Source organism: Theropithecus gelada, chromosome 4 (assembly GCF_003255815.1).
Source record: "Theropithecus gelada isolate Dixy chromosome 4, Tgel_1.0, whole genome shotgun sequence".
NCBI classification, from domain to species: Eukaryota; Metazoa; Chordata; class Mammalia; order Primates; family Cercopithecidae; genus Theropithecus; species Theropithecus gelada.
In genome coordinates, this window is record NC_037671.1 from 86,220,756 (window position 1) to 86,243,276 (window position 22,521).

General features: G+C 39.5%; 1 protein-coding gene across 1 annotated transcript; it reads right to left on the reverse strand.

The window, feature by feature from the left end:
* Positions 1 to 12,962: 12,962 nt before the first annotated feature.
* On the reverse strand, positions 12,963 to 20,989 carry GJB7 (gap junction protein beta 7). Its single transcript, XM_025384474.1, has 2 exons — positions 20,934 to 20,989; positions 12,963 to 14,052 (listed from the first exon to the last, which is right to left on the reverse strand). Exon 2 carries the CDS (start codon positions 14,023 to 14,025, stop codon positions 13,276 to 13,278), a length of 750 nt encoding a protein of 249 aa, XP_025240259.1. The 5' UTR covers positions 14,026 to 14,052; positions 20,934 to 20,989; the 3' UTR covers positions 12,963 to 13,275.
* Between the last annotated feature and the right edge of the window lie 1,532 nt (positions 20,990 to 22,521).

Below are 22,521 nucleotides of genomic sequence, written 5' to 3' on the forward strand. Positions count from 1 at the left end.
TCTCGTTGCCCAGGCTGGAGTGCAATGGCGCAATCTCAGTTCACCACAACCTCCGCCTCCCGGGTTCAAAGGATTCTCCTGTCTCAGCCTCCCGAGTAGCTGGGATTACAGGCATGCACCACCATGCCCAGCTAATTTTGTATTTTTAGTAGAGACGGGGTTTCTCCATGTTGGTCAGGCTGGTCTCGAACTCCCAACCTCAGGTGATCTGCTTGCCTTGGCCTCCCAAAGTGCTGAGATTACAGTTGTGAGCCACTGCGCCCAGCCCAATCATCTCTTTGGGCAATCATTTCTTTGGGCAGTGTTTTGTAGTTCTCTTTGTAGCGATCTTTCACCTCCCTGGTTAGCTGTATTTCTAGATATTGTATTATTTTTGTGGCAGTTGTGAATGGGATTGTGTCCTGATTTGGCTTTCGGCTTGTTGATGTATAGGAATGCTAGTGACTATTCTACATTGATTTTGTATCCTGAGAGTATGTCAAAGTTGTTTATCAGCTTAAGGAGCTTTTGGGCCCGGACTGTGGAGTTTTCTAGATATCGGATCATGTCTGCAAACAGGAATAGTTTGACTTCCTCTCTTCCTGTTTGGATGCCCTTTCTTTCTTTCTCTTGCCTGATTGCTCTGGCGAGGACTTCTAATACTATACTATCTAATACTCTAATACAGGAGTGGTGAGAGAGGAGATCCTTGTCTTGTGCCAGTTTTCAAGTGGAATGCTTCCGGCCTTTGACCATTGAGTATGATGTTGGCTGTGGGTTTATCATAGATGGCTCTTATTATTTTGTGGTATGTTCCTTCAATGCCTAGTTTATTGAGAGTTTTTTAACATGAAAGTGGTGTTAAATTTTATTGAATGCATTTCTGCATCTGTTGAGATAATCATGTGGTTTTTGCCTTTAGTTCTGTTTATGTGATCAATCACATTTTTGGTTTTCAAATGTTGAAGCAACCTTGCATCCCAGGGCTAAAGCCTAATTAGTGATCAGTACTTTATGTGAGACTCTGAAACTACAGTTCTGGATTTTAAATTTCTTGAGGGCAAGTGGCCTGCCTTATCTCCAAAGCATTTAGCTCAGGATCTGGGGTATAGTTAGCGTTTATTACATTTTACTGGAACTCAAGGAAGAAGCAAAATCAGTCTTTAAATCTAATGTACAAGTCTGAGAGTTAGCCATTTTTAACCTTAGTTTGAGGAAAAAGACAGCATGCCCAGAAAGGACATGGGAAAATACAGCCAAGGCGAAAGTCTTGAGGAACACCAACAGTTAGTATGCAGAAGAAACCAGCAAAGATGACTTGGGAAGGAAGAGTCAGGTGAGAACTAGGAAGGGGGTGAGTGTACAGAGCATTATGGAAGCCAGAGGAGGGAGAATGGTAAAGTGTCAGTGGTCATGCCAAATGCCATTGAGAGATCAATTAAGAGTAAGATAAAGACTCTACCAGAATTAACTGTTGGTGGTCATTGATCTTTAGAGAAGTTTTAAATAATGCCAGATACTGTTTATTTTCTGGTTTAATTGAATAAGCTAACTAAGGAAGTAAAAGCAGGTAGTTGTTACTTAGGTAGGTAGGTAAGTCGTGGATGGAACCTGGTCCCAAAAACACAGGTTGGGAGTATTAGCATTACAAAGTAGGAAGGATACCTCTTAGACTAAGTCTGTTAAGTAGAAATGTTGAGCTCTTTGTCAGGAAGGAAAGAAACAACATTGCTGCTCAACAGCAAGCCTTAGGAAAGTAGAAAATGAAGGTTTGAATGGTGAACATTTGAAACAAAAGATAGGAGGAAGAGCTGAGTAGGGGATATGAAAGGATTACTGATCAGCTAATATATGCTGTTTCTCACATTCAAGGCCCAGCTGATTTAGGAAAGCATAATATTTTAGTACCACCCTCTGCATGATTACATGGTATATCTGATAGTGTTCCTCAGTTGGATGGAAGAGGGAGGTGGTTGTGTAGTCCTGGTAGAAGTAACATGTTGATGAATTGAGTCTGGATAGGGGAGGAAACAGCCAAGAGGACACATGAAAAGGGAGTGGTCAAGGAACTGGAGGTCTTAATGGTGACAAAGAGGGGATAGTGGGAATAAGGCTAAAAATTAGGTATGAAAGACTGGGACATTGAAATTTATGATTTTAGGAGTAATACAGCTCACAGTGTCTGGAAATGGCCATACAAATAGATTCCTGAATTCGATGTAGATTAACTTTGGTCCATTTTATTGGATGGACTGTACGCAGAAGATGCCCTTAGTAGAAACCAGTGTAAGAAGTACTGAAGTCCTAAATTTGCTTCAGCAGGGCTAGGCCTGATGGATCATCCCTGTAATTCCAATGACTTAGGACGCTGAGGTGGGAGAATTGCTTGAGCCCAGGGGTTCAGGCCTGCAGTGGATTGTGATCACACCACTGCACTCCAGGGTAGGTGGCAGAATGAGACCCTGTCTCAAAAAATAAAAATAAAAATAAAATAATTGATTAAGAGCATACCTATAGGCTGTGTGGTACAGGTAAGGAGTTTGGGAAAGCAGCTTCATGAGAGTATCATCTTGGTAGATCCAGGTTCAGTTAAGATGAAATTGCAGTATATAAGTCTGTGAAGCAGTAAAGAACAAGAGTTCTAGAGAGGATAGAGGGAACCCTAGGGAGCATAATGAACAATGTTGGCAGGCATATTTCGAGGAAGTCAGAGAAGAAGAATTGGAATAGTAGGAATGGGAGGATAGGTAACAAAAACTGTGGGTATTTGTGGCCAAAAGAAAAGATAAACTTTACAATTATTCAAGTCCAGGGAATCTGGCCTGCCTAGACCCTGTGCATTGGATCTGCTAGTGATAGTTAACATTTGTTGACTGCTACTATTTGCTAGGCGCTGCACTGAGAACTTTTCTTGTATTTCTGCTTATTCTTATACCAACTCTTAAGAGTTAAGTGCTGTTATCCTGTTTTAAGATGAGGAAATTGAGTAATATGAGGAAAGGCTACAGGTCTTACCTAAGGGTTATACAGATAGTATGTGGCAGAGCTGAGAGTTGAAACCAGGTAAACAGTCCAGAGCTTAGCCAAATGAGATAATAGGTTGCTCAGTGTTTTTAGCTGTGAGGTTCCATAAAAATTATCCTAGTATCAGAAAAGAATTATCTCTAGGTGATTAGGAAGCAGTGTCAGGAGCTGATTAATAAGTGATTTTTATTTTTTTAAGACCCACAGGTTTTTATATATAGAGAGAGAGATTATTTGAAAACTTCAAAACTATCCTTAATAACAAGTATTTACTAATATGTATGTGTGCATGTATATATGTATACCTATTCACCTTCGCTTATGGTTTAGTTAACATTGGTTCCAAAGATAAAAAAGAATAAACTTCTGGAGCCATGAAGGAAGTGGCTGTGTTGATGAAGGTAGGGAGCATAAAACAAAGGGGCTGCACTACTGAAGATCTGCACTGCAGTGTGTACTCTTAAACCAGAGAAGCCAAGAGAGAAACGGAAATGAGAAGCAAGTATGCAGGAGTTTAATGGATTCTGACTAGAGTAGAATTCTCTAGTCAGTTTGTATTTGGAGGGTTATAATTGAAACTTGTAGTCAGAGGTTTTGTTTGCTACCAGGTTGTTTTTTTCCCCAATATAGCTATGAACATGGCAAAAGAATGTTCAGTGTGCAAGCTGCACTTACACTGTCTTTAGTGCTACCACCCATAGGTCTCCTGGATCCCCCTGTTCCTCTGGGTAAGTTGGAGAAAAGAAGTGGACACAAGGATGATAATGGCCCTCATGTCCCAAGGTCCCTCTGTAGCAGTGAGGTGTTCAAGAAGCCACTGGGCTTTTGAAGACACAAGTGTGTTTCAAACTATTCAGGAGCAGATCACACCAGGCAGTTCTTCACTGGAAACAGATGTCTGTGAGTCATCCTCACAAGAGGAATGCCCCCTTCTTGCCAAGTCAGATTTGCTGCTTTTATATGGAGGCTTTAAGATGTTTTCTTTTTTGTTTTGTTTAGAGAAAGAGTCTCGCTCTGTCGCCCAGGCTGGAGTGCAGTGGCGCGATCTTGGCTCACTGCAAGCTCTGCCTCCCAAGTTCATGCCATTCTCCTGCCTCAGCCTCCCGAGCAGCTGGGACTACAGGCAGCCGCCATCATGCCCGGCTGATTTTTTTGTGTGTTTTTAGTAGAGATGGGGTTTCACAGTGTTAGCCAGGATGGTCTCGATCTCCTGACCTCGTGATCCTCCCGCCTCGGCCTCCCAAAGTGTTGGGTGGCGTGAGCCACCGCACCCAGCCAGCTTTAAGATGTTAACCAACACCTTAACACTTAAGATTTGGATGGGAGAAGGATATACAGAGAATCTTTTACGTTTTTTCAGTACACTTTTACATTATCCAAATGCTTAAGTCATTCTTGGCAATCCTTGTTTGCTACTTCCAACCCTGTTAAAACTGATCAGCTCATTAGATTTACTTATTTGAAGATTTTAAAACCTTAGCTGCGGCATTACAAAATTTTCTCTCAAGCGTGTATACTCTCAAAAGAGAATTTCTGATCAAGTATGGCAGGTGGGTGTTCATTTATGCAGTTTAAAATTTGATCGTCAAAACCACCCCTGCCCCATAAGAAGAGGAAAATTAGCAGCCCCATTTTATAAAGACAGTGACATGGCAAAATTTAAAGACTTTTAACAGCAAACCTATAAAATAGGTCTCTGGCCCCTAGTTCAGAATGTTTTCTCCATTGTCCTGGTTGATGACTGTATTGCCATTTATTTCAAGGCAGAAGAATAAAGCTTGAGATTGTCAGAAATATATAGGGAAGGTTCTTAGGTTTTCATTGTAAATACAGGAAGTAGTGCAATACAGTTCTCATTTCAGTAAATATGGCAAAATTAGAAGTTATGTCATGTCATACATTGATGTCTTCAGTTTAAAAAGTCTACCACTATAAAATGAGAAACTGAAGTAATTCTAGTTTCTTTCCACAAAATCTTGTTCCCATAGCAGCTCCCAGCCAAGGCAGACGAGACTGGTATGAAAGGCAATATCTGCTCTGCCAGAAGTGAAAAGACTAGAAACCTAGAATGCTCTGTGTGATAATGATGTAACCTTAGCAGCACAAAATAGAGGCTGGTTGATTCTGTGTAATCCTTGAGCTTTAGGTGTGTGTTGTTCGGCCTGCCTTTCTCTAAGCTGATACCCCTGACAATGAGAGAAAAACTGAATTTTGATTTTAAAACTATAACCTGGAACCCGGCATTCCTGTGGCCTAGCTACATTGTTGTTTTTTTCTTCTTCTTCTTTTTATTTTTACTGACCAAGCTATAACCTCTAGGTAGGCAGCTTTCCTCAGAAATGCAACATTGAAGCAAAGGGCAGACATGCTCTCTCAGAGTTTTCAAGTCTCATACACAGAATTGGGCTCTCGATTACAAAGTGCTGAGCTCAAAGATCCTGGAAGAGAAGCTTGGGAAGCCCAAGGCTGAGGACTGGCTCTATCTAGATAGAACAATAGGTAATATTTAATAAATCATTATGTGTCAGCAACTGTTCTGAGCTCTTTGTATGGCAATTCGTTTCTCATAACTAAGAAAGGAATTCGCTACCACTGGAGGTAACTCAGTCTTATTTGTATTATCACCATCTGACTATTCCAAGAGACCAGTGTTTTCTTGCTGAGTCAGGTTAACAATCCTAGATACTGCTTGAAGGAAAATGTGTATAGTAGTCAATAGCGTGTGTGTGTATATACACACTATATACACACACCTTCAACAAAGCAAACATTGTGGTAGATTTTACAATCCTGTCAGGTTAGTGAGAAAGACCATATCACCATTTGGCAAAATTTACATTCAAATCCTGTTATTACCTTGCTTTCTCTTCTTTATCAGAGGCCATGTTCGTATTGGCTTCGTCAAAAAAGTTAGATACACTCCTTTTCAGCAAACATGTAGGCATAATCAATAAATATTCAGATATTCTTTGAGCATTTTTCTCAGAATATTTTTTAATTAGGTGATTTGCTTCACTTGTAGCTGGAGTTGGTCTGGAGTGAAATTGGAAGTGCAGTAGCTTACATGGCTGCATATGAAGTAGGTTTAAAAGTGGAGGTGTGTGATGAGCCTATAAAGCTCATCAGTTTCATAGGCTAACTTAGTTACTGAATTGCACAGGATTAAGAGGCCACAAGATGGCAAACTGACACTGGGAAGGAGTATGTACAGTTAAGGTCTGAAAATTGAACCAGAAATTACCGTCCCATTATTTTTTATTTATACTTTACAGGGGACACGGGCTAATATGTGGTAGTCATTTATATTTTTGGGTACTTATAAGTTAAACAATTATAGTTTTTTTTAATTGGGAGATGACTGACACATTAGCTATTGGTCCATTTTAGGATGAATAGATCAGCCTTCATAATGAAAACAGGCTAAATCCATCATGCTTTGATTATACATATTTAGTTATCTAATAAGGTTTAAAGAAAAGTAACACAGTTGGTCATTATGTGGATATGCCAGTATTCCAAAGATCTTTGAAAAAATGTTTTACAGGAAACTTCTGGAAGACTGAATTTGGAACTTTTAAAAAACTGAATTCTTGCTCAGTGGCTTCAGGTAACTGGGCAAGTCACTGTATCACTCTAGGTTGTAGTCTGATTTGTAAGTATTTTTAAGATTTCTTCCAATTCCAGAATATTGTGATTTTTTTTACTTCATACAACACAGTTATGCTGAAAAATTCAGAAATGTGTTCATTGTTTTTGAGCAATTACTGTGGGTTAACCCCTGAAGGTAAAATGATGAAGGACATAGTTCTTCCCTGCATTCAAAATGCTCACCATTTAGAGGGAGATACAAATATATAAGCAAATAACATAGAGATAAGTGATATGATAAAGCCACGTATTGTTAATTACAATACCTAACATTTTAAAATAATCTCTACATGCCATGCTTGGCATGAGTCATATAATCTGTACAGTGGCCCTGTGAGATATGTATTTTACTTATCCTCATTTTACATCACATTTTGCTCTCTGATGAAATATTTGATCCAAGCCTTACAATTTCTCAAGGTGGAGAAAAGAAGAATTAAATTACACAAAATATTAAGTACCTCACAGTTACTAACTATAAAGCCATGATTTTAAAGATGAATCCTATTATAACCAGTTCTTTGGGACTACCTAAATTGTCTATTTTAATGAGCTGTCCTGTCATTACACGTGAAATTTGTTTTTTAAAGATGATTCTGTTCATCAGAGATCTTTCTGTGGACTCAGGTTTATATAGTGATACCGCCAATACAAAGTCTTATTTTGCCATTGCCCAATATTTAGTTACTAGAACCATAGGATCTTGAAGAGTTTAAAAGAAATTTGGAGATCATCTAGCTATACCTTCTATATAATCCAGAAATAATATTGAACACCTTGTTCAATGTTAGGGAATCTCACCACTTTATTTGGCAACCATTTTATTGAGGCAGTTCAAATTAATACAACTTTCCAATATTAGTTAAAAATCTTTTTCTCTTATTTTCAGCCATTGGTCCTGGTTCTACAACTTTGAAACACAAAATAAGCTATTTGTCTTTGAAGCATTGGGAAAATAATTCACTATAGTCTGGACACAAACCTTTGTTAATACAGGTATAAATGAACTTTAAAAAAAAGTCTCATACTATACTTTGCTCATGTTAAGGTGGTGGACAGCTAAAATTCCAAGGTATTTAAGTTGTGAACTAATATCATCTTGGTCTCATATTAAAATCTTAAATCTTGGTGCAGAATGATTGCTTGTTCCATTTCACCTGACTTAAATTCTGCACAAAATTCTCCCCTGCTGAGGTTTTATAAATGTTTCAGTTTTAAATGTTTCAATTCAATTTTTTAAATGTTTCAAATACTAGGCATTTCTTTTGTCTTCAGTTGATACAGGCATGCCTTCTGTGTCTTCATCCTAGTCACTAATGTGAATGTACTCTGGAACTGTTTGGAGCAGTAAGTAAAAGAAATTAACGAGTTAGTGACTTACATGGGGTAGGAGTTAAGTTGTCTCTCACATAATAACAAGCAGACAGTAGGAGAATAGGCAGTTCGAGGCTGATAAGGCAATTTCATAATGGCATCAGTGGCCCAGAAGCTTGCCTGTCTTCTTCAGAAGGTCTCACATCCATCCTCAGAGTCACCTCATGGCAGAAAGATGTTCCCGGCAACATTAAGCTATGATGTTTCGGGCAGGAAGGGGTGGGCATGGGGAAAAAGATGCGTGCAAACTAGGTCAGCACACTTTTTACGCAACTTTCCCCAAAGCACCCTGTTGCTTTGACAAGAAGATAGTCACACAGCTATCTCTACATGCAGAGGAGACTTTAAAATATACCTTTTTTGCTGGGCACATTGACATCCCCAACAAAATCAGGGTTAAGTGGAGAGGGAAGAGGAACACAACGTTTTTTTCCAAGAAACTTTTGAGTTCCTAAGCACAAAGGAACCTAACCTATGGGGATATAGGGGTATAAAGAGATGAATAAGACAAAGTCGATCGTAGTCACAGTCATTAATTTTAAATATCAAATTAATGTAATTAGGAGCAATCTCTAAGAGGATTGGTTTATCAGGTTTGCTTATCTTCCACAGAAAGTCAGATCTCAAGTTACTGCACTTTTCTTTGAGATAAACATGAATGAAAACGCTTGGCTAACCTAGTGATTAATACCTCTTTTAATCACAGGAGATTACTTATCATCTATTTCGTTAACATTTTTATACCAACAATATGGTAGTTGTATTGCTTAATATTTGTCTGCTCTGGCCCCAATCCACAGCACAGAGTTTAATGGTGACCTTTTCCAAAAGAAGAGGAATCAAGTCCACTTTTTCAGTGTCCTGTGATTGATTCATCCCCAATTCTACACAACAACCATTCTCTCTCTTTACTTTGACAGGAGGCATTACTATCTGAAGGTTTTTTGAGATAAAGTATTAACAGAAATTACATATTTCTTCTGAACAACATTTTCCTTTTTTTTTTTTTTTCTTGCTCTGTCGCCCAGGCTGGAGTGCAGTGGCACAATCTTCGCTCACTGCAAGCTCTGCCTCCTGGGTTCATGCCATTCTCCTGCCTCAGCCTCCTGAGTAGCTGGGACTACAAGCGCCCGCCGCCACGCCCTGCTAATTTTTTGTATTTTTAGTAGAGACAGGGTTTTACTGTGTTAGCCAGGATGGTCTCAATCGCCTGACCTCGTGATCTGCCCGCCTCAGCCCCCCAGAGTGCTGGAATTACAAGCGTGAGCCACTGCGTCCAGCCCATTTTTCCTTTTTAATAGAAAAAAAAATTAAAAATTCTTTGTAGCCGGGGAAGGATTTGATACTTCACCTTTAAATAGATGGGAATATTGACCTATGTCAGTAAAATCCAGAACTCATTTTACTTTGCTTTCAAACAATATTTGGGAACATAGAATTTTTAAAAGATATCTCAGAAAGTTGTTAGACTGTCTAACACTGGGGAAACAAGATGGGTCTGTGGAAAATTCTCAGAGCTCCTCACAGTCACCAATATCTTTTACAGCCAAAGGAAGATTTGCTTTGTGAAAAGAAGCCCGATTTATATTAGAGAAAGTGCTTCTGGCAGGTATTTCTAGACCTAGAACACCTTCCTTGGGCTTTTGTTATAAAAATTGAATTGAATTCTGACATGTTTTGCCTCTACGTGCTCCACCACTGCTTCTTTCTTTCCTCATTAGTTTTTGTTTTGTTTAATACAGGGTCTTGTCCAGGCATGGTGGCTCAGGCCTGTAATCCCAGTACTTTGGGAGGCTGAGGCAGGTGGATCAGGAGTTCGAGACCAGCCTGGCCAACATGGCAAACCCCATCTCTACTAAAAATAAAACAGCCGGGTATGTTGGTGGGTGCCTATAATGCTAGCTATTCGGGAGGCTAAGGCAGGAGAATCACTTGAACCTGGGAGACGGAGGTTGCAGTGAGCCAAGATCATACCACTGCACTCCACTCTGGGGGAGAAAGCAAGACTTCATCTCAAAAAAAAAAAAAAAAAAAAAAAAAACGGGGTCTTGCTCTGTCACCCAGGCTGGATGCAGTAAGTGGCACGATCATAGCCCACCTCAAGTTTGAATTCCGAAGCTCAAGGGATCCTCCTGCCTTGGCCTCCCAAAGTGCTGGAAATACAGGCATGAGCCACTGCACTTGCCCTCTAATTAGTCTTTTAAAGAGCTATGAAGTGCTCCTCACTTTTGTGCTCTGTGCAGTGTTAAATATACAAACAAACTAGAAATAAATGGCATCAGTATTTAAGAAAAGCATTACATGTATGTGATGAGATATGAGCTAGAATAAGGAGAGGCAGGGTACTATAGGCTTTTAAATTATTAAAATTTTGTATTATACAGGAAATAAATTTATGAAGAATGTGGCTTTATTGGGACTCTCAGTTATAAGACACAGAAATCCAACTTGAACCAGCTTAAGGAAAAAGGAATTTATCTTTCATGTGACTAACCACAGAAAGGTTAGGAGTAGAGCCAGGCTCAGGGACAATGGTATTGAGGAGTTCAAACATCCTCAAGTCTTTGCCTTTTTCCCCCTCCTCTCTCATCTTCACAGTCTTGTTTTTAGATTGGCTTCATTCCACTGGGAAGACTGGAACTACAACCACTTAGAGCTCTGGGCATTCTTTTGTACAAGTGCTTGAAAACATTTCCTGCCAGCTCTAATGAGAACTCCTGTGGCCAGGAACAAGGTCTGTAACTAGAAAGAGTATGGGACAAGTGTGGAGCAGTCAGAATAATCACTGCAAGCTGGGAGTGGCTTAAATGAAATTAGGGAGACCTCTGTTTAGTGATCTGGGAAGACCTATGGTTGATTGCTCAGTCTGCCTGTACTAGTTGCATGTCCCTGAAGAAAAGTGACTGCTTTTTCCTCATCTCCAAGGTTACTGTCTGCTCTATGGGCACCAGAAGGTTTCAGGGTGAAACAGTTGAGGTGGGCCAATGAGACCAAGACACAGGTGTAAGATACTCCATCCTCCATGACCCTTAACAGAAGTGGACATTTTCTTGAGCAGGAATTATGCATTAAATCTTGGGAGGTACATAGCACAGTGTCTTGCTCCCAGGTGCTCAATAAATATTAATTTACCAACAAGAGAAACAATAAATATGATACAAATTAACTGCCAATTTCAATCAAATACTTTGGGTCCTCACTGACCCCAAGAAACTCATCAGAATGTTCTCATAGGAAACTTACTTGTAAATTAAGGTACTACCAGCAAGACTCAAGGAACAAAAATCACTCACCTTCCTATTTAAACATCTACGCTGCCATTACCCTTGCTCACATTACCTTTCAGTTTCTTTTCTATACAAAGTGGAAATGCAAAGAATATATGGCCAAGCAGTTGGACTTTTTTGCTTAGGCAGAACTTGCCATAACTGGTATGAAGAGACTGAGCTCCCCCAAAACATTTTTGGCATCAAACTCATCCTCAGACTGACAAAATCCCTTGTTTCCATTCCAGTTCTGCATTCTGAAACCCTGTTTTCTAGATTCTGTGCCACAATCAGGGTCTCAAAAACCTTAAATTTCTTTTAACCACCTATTATTGTCACACATACACACACAAAATTCATAATTACCTGCATTCGTGCAGGGTAGATGTTTTCATGTTCAATGATAAAGTACATGGTTGTAAGCTCAAGTCCAGCAGTGATCTGTCTTATAAATTGAAAAAAGGGGTAAACCACAAATTTCACCTTTCTTTCCATTGTCTAGAACACAGTCTTTAAGATAGAGATAATGACCACTGCTGCTGACATAGTCTGTAGACCACGTAATCACCCAAATAACCCTCATTGCATATGACTTGTAATGAGATTATATTCTGAAGAGGGCAAGGCATGGAAGACATAATTGGTCTTTAGTTAAAATTACATTTTTATGCCCTGATTTTCTGTTAAATTCCCAAGGGAGAAGAAGAATTTCTGAGCTATCTTTACCAAGCAGTGTTGCAAATCCTGTTCTAAAGTTGTCAGAACATGTTTTATTTCACAGAGTAATTATACCCACTACAGTCTAGCAAAGATACCAATGACAGCCAAAGAGCATTGTGAAATACCTTTATTTTTATTCTGAAGAAGTGTATATAAGAGTATTAAATCCAAAGAGAATGTATCTGTGAATTTCTAGAAAAATAAAGAAAAGTAAAGAAAGTTCTAGTCTTCAAAACAGGTGATAAACTTTTTAAACATTTTTGCACCACTGTAACAACATAGTACACATTTTACTGTTTGTCCTAGAGGGAGATATACTACTAAATTATAGGCAAACTGGGACATACATACTATATAGTACATAGGGAATTCCTGATTACGAAAGATTCAACAATATGAATATTTACAAAGTATTTCAATGTTCTTTTGGTTAAATAGAAATCTTAAGTAATTGTCAAGTGGGCACATTCTTTTTCTGTGGCCTCCATTTCCTATGAATGTGTTGCCTTCTGGGGGACCTGCCTTTCTGACTCTAGAGTGACCCTTTTGAACATCTGCTGGTTCAGGCTTAAGTGGGATACCTCCCAGTAATATTTGTACTTAATTTGGAGACCACTGAAATGATAGCTTTCCTCCCTCTCCTCTAGTCCTCTTACATCCAAGGATCCCTGAATCGGAAAAAGGCCTGGAGATCTTCCTGTTGAATGTTCCTCTGTGTGTCTCCATCTGGCTAATGTCCTATCCCACAGTTTTTCCCTACAGAGATTGAGTAGGACAGGGAGTGGGGCCTTGGCTGCCACTTTGGAAAGATTGCCAGTTCCTTCATTTCAGCTCGAAGGCCATCACATTTGTCTAAAGTGTCACTTTTAATGTTTTCCAGTTCATTGTGCACAAATTGTAATGAGATAGTTAGAAAAAACAGAAAACTGACACAGGGTTTCTTTTTTTGTTTTTTCTTGAAAAATCTAAGCTCTTAAAAGAATCCTGTTAGATTTCTTCAGACTAATTTGCAATTACCTATTCTAAAACAACTAATGTTATCCACATACTGGAGAACCCTACAACAAAACAATGAGACCTCTGTCTAGTGCTCATAACTGAAAGCATATTGACAATGTAAAAAAAATCCTCCCAAATGATACTAAGGCTGACATGCTTTGTCTTCCAACTCAGCTTAGGCCTTGCTGAGGAGGGATGCAGGTTTTCTTTGTGTAACCCTCTTGTGTGTCACCAAGTAGCTTTGCTTCAGGTGGTGGGAGTATGTTTATGGCCAAGTGTGAATGATGATTCTGGAGTAGGATCCCTCTCCTACCACATTCAACATGTCTGAGGCTGTGGCACTCACACACTGAGGAATTGGGGGTTTTTTTGAATATTTTTGGAGACAGCACTTAATAAAGCACTTGAGAACCAGAAAACTCAGTTCAATGAAATTCAACACAATACACAAGCATGAGGTGATGACCAAGAAGAGGATGAAGATCGTCTTCTCAGTGGGTCTAGAGATGAAGCAGTCCACAGTGTTGGGACAAGGCTTCAAATCACACTTTATAAGATAGGGAACACTAAAGCCATCATATAGCTTATAAAATAGAACAAGGAAGCCAATTTCAAAACCGGTTTTAACAATGAGGCTGATAAGATAAGTGTACCATAGACCACCATCCATTGTACCTAGGCTGACATAGAGTTTCTTTCTGTGCCTTTTCTCTCTACTCTCACGATAGGCTACATGTAAAACCACCAGAAGCGAAGGTGTGGAGACCATGATCAGTTGTAAGGCCCAAAGTCTGACTTGGGAAATGGGGAAGAAGTCATCAAAACAAACATTTTCACAACCGGGCTGTCTACTGTTGCACTCAAACTCTTTCTGCTCATCTTTCCACACATGCTTTGTTGCCACCATGTAGACCAGCAAACGGAAGACAAACACGACAGCCAGCCAAATCCGTCCAATCCCAGTGGAGTATTTATTTACTCCACTCAGGAGATCTCTGAGGAACATCCAACTCATGACTTAGGCTCAAAAGAAGGCAAGACTCTGCAAAATAAAACAATTTCATCAGGATTCATTTACTTCTATTCTACAGATCATTTCTACTATTTGAGGGATTATGTAAGATAAATTACAATTTCTGCATTACAACAACTCTGGTGGTTTAGGGCTCTCCAAGAATCCCGAAGGATATGCTTACATATAAGGAGATGATACAATTGGTCCATGGACATAATTAATCCCATGTCCACTTTAATTTGAGATTTGGTTGGTCATCTACCCCACTGCCCACTACCCCATTTGCAAACAATTCTGTGGTTGGCAAAATCTTTCTAGTTTATTGCTTCCCTCTAAAGATGGATGGGTCATGTTACTCATATGAAGATAATGAGATATGAATATCAAGGTGATCCTGGTATCTTGAGATGTCCTTCACATGCCAGATTGTTGACACTGTAGTCTCTACTCACTTTCTCTAATTCGTTAATGCCCCTCCCAATCCTTGAGGTTTATTACCTGCTCCTACTTCCTCTTGTTTCGCATATCCCATATCAGCAGCTCAGCTTGCCACCAATTTGATAATGAAAAGTAAAGCTCTCCAATACAAACTTCCTCTCCCTCACCCTCCAGACTGACATATTCACACCCAATTTACCTTCTTTACCCAGTTTGGAGGGAGAGTCTCCCTCTTCTTGCCCCAAAATAATCATTCACACTCTATATCCCATTCTTGATCTGTCAGTTTTCCCTGTTTTGTATTCTGTGGTCTTCAATCTCCCTTGTCTCCTTCCTCTCAGCCTACAAATATGCTTAAGTGTCCATTTTTAGTGGGGGAGAGGGAGAATCTTCATAGCTTATCTTGCTGACAGTCTTTCTTCCTTTATCCCTCATTTCTACTTCCTCAACTGTTATTTACTCCTCAACTCATTGAGTCTAGGTTTTCTGTTCATTATTGTACTTAACATTTATGCTAAAGTTAGCACCGTCATGCAACTGCCAAATCTTGTGGACACTTGAATTTTATGTAATTTTCCTGTAACATTTGACACTGTTGCCTGCACTTGTGTTCCTGAAACTTCTTCAGACTTGAGTTCTACACCACTCTACCCTCTCTTCTTGTTTCACTCCTCCTGATTCTTTCATCTTCGTTTTTGTTGTCCAGCTCTTAAGAATTCTGTCCTTTGCTCTTTTCTTACTCTTCATGCTCTCCCTAGAAAATTTCACTCATCCCCATGGATTCGACTTCTGCTTTCACCTTCCTGACTCTCCATAAACCTACATAGTTCCCTGCCTCGTGGTGATCATCTAAATGTCCCACAAGAATTCTGAACTTGATACATCTACAACTGAATTTGTTCTTTTCCTTGCCCTTCGATTTCATTCTTATTGAATGGCATCACCAACATCAAAGCACCCATCAGAAATCTCATATTCATCCTAGACTCCTCTCTCATAACCCTTTTTTAATTGTCCACAAAGTTCTTCAGATTCCTCCTAAATGCATCTCAAATCCATCTCCAGGTCACTGCTGAAATCTCATCACTCCTACAACTGTCACTAGGTTCTATTTCCAGTCTCATCATCTCCTCCCCTCACCTTCTAGTACATCCTCGATGCTATTTAATTCTCTTAAACTTCTTTGCATCTCTTGCTCTTTTCCCAATAAAAGCTAATAAGGATCTGAAGAGCCTTCTTTTTCATTTCAGTGACATTTTCTTTCTGGCACTGACTGCTTCCATCTTATCATTGAACTCCGTGGGATGGGCCTGATTCATTGTTTGTTGGGTCCATGATATGCTCAGAACTCTGTTCTGTGCTTTTGAATTGATCTCTCAAAACCACTCCGAAAGGTGGTTTTTTGTTTTGTTTTGTTTTGTTTTTTGTCTTTGTTTGCCTTATGATGGTGGTGGTTTTGTCTTGCAAATGAAAAGGCAGACTCAGAAATGAAGCCACTTTCTCGAGGTCACAAAGTAAGATGCAGAGCAGGGCTCAAGTCTAATTTCCATTATCTGACAGCAAGGTTTCTCAACATTCGCACCATACACATTTTGGGTTGATTAATTATTTGTTTCAGCAGCTGTCCTATGCATTGTAGGAAGTTTAGCAGCATCTCTGGCCGCTAGCAGCTAGAAACCAGCTCCCCTACCATCTGTGACAACCAAAAGTGTCTCCATATATTTCCAAATGTTCCCGGGAGAGAGGAGACAAAATCTTCCCAGTCGAGAGCCACTTTTTAAACTTTCTACCATAACTAGTAGATATGGGCTAGAGCTCCAGGCCTGCCACTAATTTACTTTATAATTTCTCAGGTGAAAGCTTTGCCTTTTCAGCTCGTGTTTCCTATTACAATAATTAATACTACTTGTTTTCTGCATAGACTCAGCCAAAAGAGAATCATGGAAATGGTGATGTGAGGGGAAACAGGGAGTTAAGAAAACTGAGATGTTCCAACAGCATGCATGTTGGGAGCATAATACATATTCTCTTACAGAGGAAGCAATATAGAGCAAGCCCACATTCCAGAGCCCTGAGAAGACACATGAAGGCTAAGAGGTATTTTCAGGGAAAACAAAGCTACATGTACACAATGCCCTATTCAGCAGGGAATAAATACTTCAATGTCCTTGTTTTCAGGACACAAACAAAATTGTATTAAATTAAAAGGATTCTTAAGCCTACCGGAAAGGTTAATGTCTTTATGAATTATTAAAACAAAGCCCCAAAGATTAAAAAGGAAAAAAATATTATGTTTCCCCATGACATGTATCACTGGGCGTTTGTCCATATTACTCAAGAGGATATTTATGTAATCTTACTGAACATTTGAAAGTACCTTGTTGGGCATTTTAGAGGTAGGAGGAAGGTAAGATACTGTGTTGCTAAAAGAAAGGCAACAAAAAAAAGTGACTGATCTTTGAATAGAATCAGAGGATGATGGCATCAAATGTCATAATTATGACTTATCTGGTAAGTGTCCATCCTATTTGAAAAAAATTTTTTTCAAATGGAGTCTCGCTCTGTTGCCCAGGCTACAGTGCAGTGGTGCAATCTCAGCTCACTGTAACCTCCGCCTCCTGGGTTCAAGCGATTCTCCTGCCTCAGCCTCCCGAGTAGCTGGGATTACAGGTGCCTGCCATCATGGCTGGCTAATTTTTGTATTTCTAGTAGAGACGGAGTTTCACCATATTGGTCAGGCTGGTCTCGAACTCCTGACCTTGCGATCTGCCCACCTCAGCCTCCCAAAGTGCTGGGATTACAGGCATGAGCCACCATGCCTGGCCCCTATTTTCAGATATTTTGCTGATGGAAAGACAATGGCATTCTTATCCTTTACAATAAGAATATAAAAATTAAATCTGAAGAAAACCTAATAAGAAACACTATGAAATCAGAGACCTATCACTCTTTCATACGTATATATTTGGTTCTTGTAACAATTGGAGAAAGCTGTTTATAGAATAATGTTTACAAAGCAAGCCAATTAACAGACATCTGGAAGATTACCATGTAGAAAAATCATATAGTGAATCCTTTTAAATCTTTCTTGCCTCTACATATATGTCAATGTTCCCAAATCATGTATCTCCAGTGCAGACCTCTCATCTCTGACTTTCAGCTGCCTTCTTGTCATCTCCACTAGGATGTCATCTCATAAACTTAAAATATTCAGAAGTGAAATCTTGCCAGTACTTTCTTCACTTTCTGCCTCCCAGCCAAAGCAATGATCCTTCTCAGTGTTCTCTGCCTCAGTAAATTGCACCACCATCCACCCAAGTGTCGAAGCCAGAAACTTGGAAGTCATTCTTCATCCTTCTCTCTGCCTCAAACCCCACATCTAATCTACATTCAAGGCCAAAGTTTTTACCTTTAAAATACATAGCAAAACTTTTCACTCTTTTCATCTGCACTTGCACCACTCTAATCCAAGCCACCTTCATCTCCTGCCTAGACACCATAGCAGCTTTCTAGCTGTCACTCGTTTTCTCATTCTTGCCCCTCCAACCCATTATCCATTCAGATTAACTTTTAAAATGCAGACTGTGTATTCTCATTTCTCTGCCCTACCATGGTTTTCTGTTGCATTGAGGGTAGGGGGAAAAAGGCCAAACTCTTTTCTGGACAACAAAAGCCTGTGTAGTTGTGCCCATGCCTGCATCTCCAACCTTGTCTTACATATCTCCAAAGGATACTGAATTCCAGACATGCTTTCCTTCTTTTGGTTTCTCCTTTACACAGTACATCCATTCTGTTCCTCCTTCCTACAATACTCTGGTCCTCTTAATCTGAGTCAGAGTGGCTTTCCCTGACCCCACTAATCTAAATTAGGTCTTCCTTGGTATTCTTGTTCATTATGTTGGCTTTTTTCCTTCATGCCACTTATAAGTTGTAATCATGTACTTGTTTTGTGATTAATGTCTTTACAGACCACATGTTCTTTAAGAGAAGGAACTAGAGTTGCCAGATGAAGCAAATAAAAGTGTAGAATGCACAGGAAATGTTGAATTTCAGATACTACACAAAATAATTGATTCTCATTATGCCAATTTAGCAAGCAGCCTTCTGAGTAATAATTTTTTTCTTGCTGAAATGGTTTATGCTATGCAAGGAAGTCCTCCTGAAATTAGACACAAGAGTTCCAGTTGCTGGAGATGCATTTTATAAATCAGGTCCCTGGGCTTGGCTCATGTGGATGAATCCCTTAGAATAGATTGAACTCTGAGTAAACAATATGCCTGACTTTCTGAACTTTTGGAACTGAGTGCCAGTTCTGATTGTGGTGACACTGTTGAGACCCCTGTTGAGCAACCCACTTTTCTTCTTTTATTGCAGTATGAGCTTTGCCACACCAGCAACTTCTCGCCCAACACTGGAGGCTTTACTTCCTGCGAGGTTCAGGCAATGTCAAGCTGGCCTCTGGGAGGAAGACAGGCAAGGCTACCTGCATAAATACTATCCAAAAAGCCCTTGCACTGCTGGGAGCCAGAGAGCTGCTTCGTCATTCCCCAAAAGTGCTGGTTTGAAACTTGTGTTTGAGGAGCACTGGATTTCCAATTGCCTTGCAGACGCCAGCGACACTCCCTGAAAAATCCATCAGCCTTCATACCCAGCTCTTTTCACCTCTTAGTAACAATAATGCTCACCCTTGGGCACTTGACCATTTCTGCAGCATTTCACAGCATCTCATCCAATGCTTACCTCCATCTTCAGTAGTGAGCAGGATGTATGGTACAACCTTCAATTCAGTGATGGAAAAACTGAAAAACTCAGAGAGGTATGAGACTCATCCAACACTCCCAATAAGTCACTAGCAAATCCAGCAGTAGAAGAACCCTAGTTCTACATGGCTAGTCTCTGCTGTCCCCTGAGTGCTGGATTCTCTGGTCCATTCATAACTCTGTTCTGCCTTGCATACAAATCATCTAACCCCTGAAGAAAACTATTTCCTCCCACAGGCATCTTTCCATCTCTGAGTCCTGTTGTGTCAGCTGACGCTAGCAAACTCTAATTCCCTGTTTGAATGAGGCATTTTTATTTTTGAAGATGGCCTATTTGGAAAATCCCTAAAACATTGTTTCCCAATCTGTGGTCCCCTGAGGGTTTGTTGTTATATTCTCAAGTGTCTACAAGACGTTTATATGTACGTTCATATTCCTAAGCTTTTAAAAAACAAACAGAAAAGCAAAAAAGCTGAATGACCAGCTCGTATTTCAGGACTGCCAAAGGATGTCAGCATTTCTGCACTCATATTTATGAGCATTCTGCAGACTACACAGCACTCAGGCCCAATCCAGTCCACCACCTGTTTTGTAAATAACACTTTTTGAGACTCAGCCATGCCTAAATGTTTACTGTTGTTGATGGCTGCTTTCATGCTAGAACTGCAGTGTGGAGTAGTTGCGACAGAGACAGGATGGCCCTCAAAACCTAAAATATTTACTATCTGGCCCTTTGCATAAAACATTTACATAGTACTTAAAATCATACTGGAACCAAGTACCAGAACTTTAATTATTTCAGCCTATGAGAAACAACACATAATGGGTATGCTCAAGAGAAAGCCAAATAAATGAAGCACGATGGGTAGATGTACAGCAGGAATGAAGCCTGCTAGTAGTTTGATTGGAGACAAGTGGTAGACAACAGACAAGCCATCACCTGGCCCACAGAACAGGTGAGCCCAGCTTCAAAGAATCAGGCTTCTATAGTCAGTAGCTGGTTCTCTCAATGAGTAGTGATTTAGTTTCAGCAACATATCTTCTGTCTGCTAAACTTTATTTTAATTGTATTGGTTTTGTAATGTTCAATTTTTATTTTGTAAATGTAGATGCATAAGAGCCATAAATCTACATGCAGTTTTAGGTTTGATACATGTAAATAATTGTATATTTAACAAAATAATTTTTGACACTGGGAATCCATGAAATACTGAGTAGAAAGAACAGTACCCACACAGGCCGACATATGTGTATACACACCACTTGCAAGGTTTTTAAATTTCCTGTATAAGCATTGTCATTTTTAGAGAATCCCCTATTAGAAACAGTGCTGAAGTTGCCCTCCATCCACACAGAAAATGTCCCTAGAGGGTCCTGGACTGCTCTTCTGTGCCCCCTTGTCCTGCTCATTCACATCAGCCCTCACACTTTTTGCTCAGGTCCGGCATTCTTTCTTAGCTACACTCTCTGAAAGCTTTAGAGTCAACCACACATTCTACATAGGCAACCTTACTTCGTGGCAGCTTATCCAGAAAGAGCACATGTGATGCGGCACAAAACTGAACGGCAGTATGATGAGATTTGCAATAATTTGGATAACTTCTGTCACTGAAACTTTTTAAAAAGAAGTAATGACTACCCAATTACAAGAAATGCAATTTTCCCTTTAAATAGACAAAATCTATCGTAAGAAAAATAAGCTTAACTTACCTCTTGACACAGATGTGGAGATTAATAAGAGATCCAGTCAGTTACTCATTTGATTTAAAAAAGCATGAGTTGATTATATTGTTTCCCTGAAAGCAAACTAGTGCTTTAAGCCCGGTGGTTTCCAAGGTAGTGTAAGCCAAACAGGTGTAACCTGATCGTTTGTTTTGGCACAGAACTTAGATAAGAATTCCTGGGTCTCTGCTGTTTTCAATATGTATTGAAAGAGAACTGAAACTGGAAAAAATCCAAAGTCACTCATATACACACAGTTCATTGAATATTCCTTTTTATAAAACCTTGCTATCATCTACACAAAGAAGCTGGAACAATGAGGGTGTGTTTCATCTCTTTAAATGATTTTCCAACATTTTATCAAAAACTACCTACAAAAATTCAATCAACAAAATAACAATTTAAGTTAATTTATCTTTGATGAGCTTAATTTAACTTCACTTCATATGTCCTATTCTTGGAAATCCAGAAAGTAAAAGGGCATAGTTTTCATTTTCATATTTTTAATAAATGTATGCTATTATTTTAAAAAAATCTAATAGCACAGCAGTAGAGAGAAAAGTAAAAATCACTTTCCCAACCCCAGAAATCACTGATAACAGACATTTTCTATGTATACAAAAAACAGATGAGAGAGAGAGTGATTTCAAGTACTTTATCCTTTTATGGAACCATTTCTAGGCGTGAGATTATCTAAAATTAAAGATACGTAGAAATGAAAACAAAATGATTTCCTGCTGGAATGAGAATAGCTTAGAAAGAGAATTTTACAGTTGGAAATGTTTTAGACAGCATGAAATTTAACACCTTCATCCCTTCATTTTAGAGATGAGAAAACATAACCACAGAGAGTGACCTGCTTTAGGACTGAGAGCCAGCATGAAAAGTATAGAAAGAAGCTAGATGAAACCCACGTCTTAGGGCTCTTTTCTTCACATTGTGGTATCCACATCCACAAACCATGTGAGTTTCAGCGCAGGTTCTCTCTGGTTGCTCTTCATATTCACAGCCCTTGGAATTATTCCATATATCCATATACGCAATCCAAAATCCAAAGGAGAATGTAGTTTATTTTCTTTTATTCTATTTATTTATTTATTTATTTATGTTTTGAGACAGAGTCTCGCTCTGTCGCCAGGCTGGAGTGCAGAGGTGCGATCTCGGCTCACTGAAACCTCCCCTTCCCAGGTTCAAGTGATTCTCTTGCCTCAGCCTCCCGAGTAGCAGGGGCTACAGGCACATGCCACCACGCCCAGCTAATTTTTGTATTTTTAGTAGAGACAGGGTTTCACCATGTTGACCAGGATGGTCTCCATCTCTTGACCTCGTGATCTGCCTGCCTCAGCCTCCCAAAGTGCTGGGATTACAGGTGTGAGCCACTGTGCCTGGCCTGCAGTTTATTTTTTTAATCATCAATTTATATTATTAGTTATGTTACTAGGCAATTGCTAGATAAATTTTCTCCATATCCAGTAAAGCAAATATTGCTTTGTTTTCTGAGTTTTTGTTTTGTTTTTGTTTGTTTTGTTTTGTTTTACAGAGATCCCAGGATCCCAGAATATTGATCCAGTTCCCA